Source organism: Lathyrus oleraceus, chromosome 6 (genome assembly GCF_024323335.1).
Source record: "Lathyrus oleraceus cultivar Zhongwan6 chromosome 6, CAAS_Psat_ZW6_1.0, whole genome shotgun sequence".
Lineage (NCBI taxonomy): Eukaryota > Viridiplantae > Streptophyta > Magnoliopsida > Fabales > Fabaceae > Lathyrus > Lathyrus oleraceus.
Window position 1 is genome coordinate 7400581 of NC_066584.1, and position 4140 is coordinate 7404720.

At 31.0% G+C, this 4140-nt stretch overlaps 2 protein-coding genes across 2 annotated transcripts; one reads left to right on the forward strand and one right to left on the reverse strand.

The window, feature by feature from the left end:
- Positions 1–214: 214 nt before the first annotated feature.
- LOC127092038 (probable galacturonosyltransferase-like 1) lies at positions 215–1686 on the forward strand. Its single transcript, XM_051030813.1, has one exon. The coding sequence runs from the start codon at positions 407–409 to the stop codon at positions 1526–1528; it is 1122 nt and encodes a 373-aa protein (XP_050886770.1). The 5' UTR covers positions 215–406; the 3' UTR covers positions 1529–1686.
- A 1665-nt stretch (positions 1687–3351) lies between these two features.
- On the reverse strand, positions 3352–3849 carry LOC127093627 (secreted RxLR effector protein 161-like). The gene has a single exon (XM_051032569.1). It carries the CDS (start codon positions 3847–3849, stop codon positions 3352–3354), a length of 498 nt encoding a protein of 165 aa, XP_050888526.1.
- Between the last annotated feature and the right edge of the window lie 291 nt (positions 3850–4140).

Sequence of the window (4140 nt, forward strand, 5' to 3'; positions counted from 1 at the left end):
CAGATTAAACTTTAAATAACAAAAAAATGAAAAATAAAATTGTGACATGAAATAAATTGAGAAACTTAAGAAGATGGTGAGTGTCTCCATCCCATACCTGAAAAATGGTAAAAAAAAACTAAACCATCAAATGAAAATTCCAAAACTAAATATGTGAACTCCACCAACTTCTCCCTCATTATATTTTCATATATATTCTCAACTTTCCCCTCTCTCTCTCATCATGCTAGCCCATCCAGCTAGCTAGCCACTTCTTTCTCTCTCCTCCTCTCTCTCCCCCACTTTTCTTCTCCTTTTTCTATAAATTTAAAACTTTTTCTAACTCAAAACCGTGTTTGAACCCTCAAACTCCAATTATAACCCATCTCCTAGATCTCACTCTTCTCAAAACCAAAACAAACGCAAAATGAACTTCAAATTCCCAAAATCAAAACCAAAACCAAAACTTTTCTTCTTTTTTCTCACCCTCTCCCTCTTGTTTCTTCAATCTCAATCACTATCTTCCACCACCACCAAAAACAATGCCTCAAAAACAAGAAAAACAATTACCAAAGATCAATTCAAAGAAGCACCTCAATTCTACAACTCACCAAACTGCGCCATCATCGTAGAATCAGACACAGACACCGAACACGACATAGACGCGTATATCTGCTCGGAGGAAGCAGTCCATGTCGCAATGACATTAGACACAACATACATCCGAGGCTCCATGGCTGCAATCCTCTCTGTCCTCCAACACTCATCATGTCCACAAAACATCATCTTCCACTTCGTTTGTTCCTCAAACTCTTCACTTCTCCACTCCACAATTTCAAACTCCTTCCCTTATCTCAAATTCCAAGTCTACAATTTCGACGATTCAATCGTTTCAGGACTAATCTCAACCTCCATTCGCTCCGCCCTCGATTGTCCCTTGAACTACGCAAGAAGCTATTTGGCGAATCTAATTCCACTGTGTGTTAGAAAAATCGTCTACTTAGATTCAGACCTTATATTAGTCGATGATATCGCCAAACTCGCATCAACACCATTAGCAGAAAAAAATTCAGTTTTGGCAGCACCAGAATACTGCAATGCAAATTTCACATTTTACTTCACACCGACTTTCTGGTCCAACCCATCACTGTCCTTAACCTTCGCGAACCGAAAGCCTTGTTACTTTAACACCGGAGTCATGGTGATCGATCTAGAAAAATGGCGCGACGGAGATTACACGACGAAGATAGAAGAATGGATGGAATTACAAAAGAGAATGAGAATCTATGAACTTGGTTCATTGCCACCATTTTTACTAGTTTTCGCAGGCGAAATCGTTGCGGTGGATCATAAATGGAATCAACATGGTCTTGGTGGTGATAATTTTCGAGGTCTTTGTAGAGATCTTCATCCTGGTCCAGTGAGTTTGTTGCATTGGAGTGGTAAAGGGAAGCCATGGGTGAGATTGGATGCTAATAGACCTTGTCCTTTGGATGCTCTTTGGGCACCTTATGATCTTTTGCAGACACCATTTTCTCTTGATTCTTGATTAGGAAGAAATTAAACAAGTTTTCAATGTAATTAATAAAAAAAACTATATATTATATTGTTGAGGAGAACAAAATAATGACTTTGTATATAGTTTAAGAGAGTTTCATATTTTGAATATGTAAATTCAATGAGTATAATCAAATTCAAGTTTATATACAGACCATTCACAATTTTGTTTTGATTCTTAATTTCTTTGAATTTAAAAGAATTATACTGGACAGTGTAAACAGGTGATATTAAATTCAACTTTTTGACGGTAATATTTATTTATATTTTTTTAATTATTAATATTTATAAAAAACATACAACTTAAAATATATTAAATATTTATAATTTTTTATCATCTGAGTTGTATTTATAGGATATTCAATTTTTTTTTTTACTTTCTTTTGTGATTTAGTATCATGGACTGAGTTGTGTTTTTGTTTCTTTAGGAATGTTGTAAGGAATTTAAGGATTTTGAATATATTTAATAATTGATTTTTTTTATTTTTTTTTAATTAAATTTATTCTTAATACATTAGAATTTATTTATTTAAACTGAATAGAGATTGAGTGAAAAATAATTAATGATGATATTTTAATACATTTTTAGAAAAAAAAAAGCTGCTTATATGTTTATGGTTGAATATCAAAATCAATTATTTATTCCTAAACAATTAGTATTGCTTATTCTACACTTTAAAGTGATTTGTCTATTTTAAGAGAATGAGATTTAAAGTGAATAATATCATTGTAGATTTGGATGCATCAGATTTTAGGTTACACCAACTTCTTCACTAAGTACCATTTTTTAAAGTAAAAAATTGTTGTTTTATATATGAATATTGAAAAGCACTAATAAAGTTCCAAGGCTATTTCATATAGGTTGAAGAATTAAGATACATAAATTAATTAGTTTTAGAAAATTTAGATATTAATTTTTTCTGTTTAAAACAAAACAATAATGTGTTAGCTTTCTATATTTGTTTTATTTTTCTATTGAATTTTCTTGAGAGTTTGTCTGTATAAATATAAGGTAAAGTTGGAAAGGTATTGTGACAGCTGATTAAAACTTTTTTTTAAGAATAAACATTGTCATGTGCATTAATGAATAATTGATTGTGAAAAAGTGAAGACTAATAATGATTGCAGGCAAAGAAATATTATATATAATTTACAAACTTAATATTTAATTTTAATAAATTATTAGTCGTCTGACATTGCGATGAAAAGTAATTGTATAGTAGTAGAAAAAATGTCTTATTGAACACATTGGAAACTAATCATAATTAAATAATATCAAGGCAAATCTTACCTTATAAACTAAGATATTATAAAATCTTGATTTATATTCAAACTTTTATTAGTAGATATATCAATTAATATTTTTAAAGAAAAAATCTTATTACTTATTTACCTTTAATTTTTATAGATTATTTATTTATAATTTAAAAACCAAAAAAATAATATTTGTGGTTATTTTACTTGTTAGAATTTTTTATTACTCTAATTATTTAGTGTTTAAGGCACTATTTTAATGAGCAAAGAAAGAAAGAATATAGAAATAATAATTGTATTCTTAAATTGAATTATTAATGAAAGTGAATTATAAAGTGTCTTTTTATATACACATATGGGATTTAATTATTAAATAAAATAACAAACTAAGTAACAAACCCTAAATCCTAATTAGTTTTGGATTTGGATAACACAACTCAACTTGGATTATATTAAATATCTCAATATACCCCATTATAATTCAAGTTGTCGAAACACACTAATCATTGTCGATCTGAACTATTCCTAATTTCTTCATCAATGTTAGAAACCTGTTAATCTTCATTCCTTTGGTGAAAATATCGGCCAATTATGCTTCACTTGAGCAATGACTTCAAGTTCACCTCGATTTACCTTATCCCTTAAGAAATGGAATCTAGCTTCTATGTACTTACTTCTTCCATGCAAAACTAGATTCTTCACAAGATTTATGGCAGACTTGTTGTCGATCTGCATTACCAGAGGTTTATTCACTTCGACATCGATCTCTTCCAACACAGATCTTATCCAAATTGCTTGACACACAACATATGATTCTGCCATATATTCAGCCTCACACAATGCCACCACATGTTGCTTTTTCGAGCACCGTGAGATTGGGGCACTAAATACTTGAAAGAAATATCCAATTGTACTTCTTCGATCTTCTTTATCTCCACACCAATCAGCATTTGAATAACAAGTAACTATAGCTTCTTTTCTTTCAGAGTCTCGTCGAAATAAAATTCTATAGTTTGTCGATCCTTTTAAGCATCTCAGGATTCTTCTTGCAGCTTTCATGTCTGACACCCTTGGTTCACTATATATCTGCTCACTAATCCAACTGAGAAATATATATCAGGTCGACTGTTGCACACATATCTCAGAGATTCGACAATTTGTTTGAACAAAGTTGCATCGACTTTGTCTTCCTCTCCATGCTTCTCCAAATTCAAATTTGGTTCGATAGGCAAAAATGCAGGAGTCGAATCATCCATCCTAAATCTTTCCAGTATCTCCTTGACATACTTTCTTTGATGTAGCACCATACCTTGCTTCGACATTTAAAATTCCATGCCTATGGAGTATGGC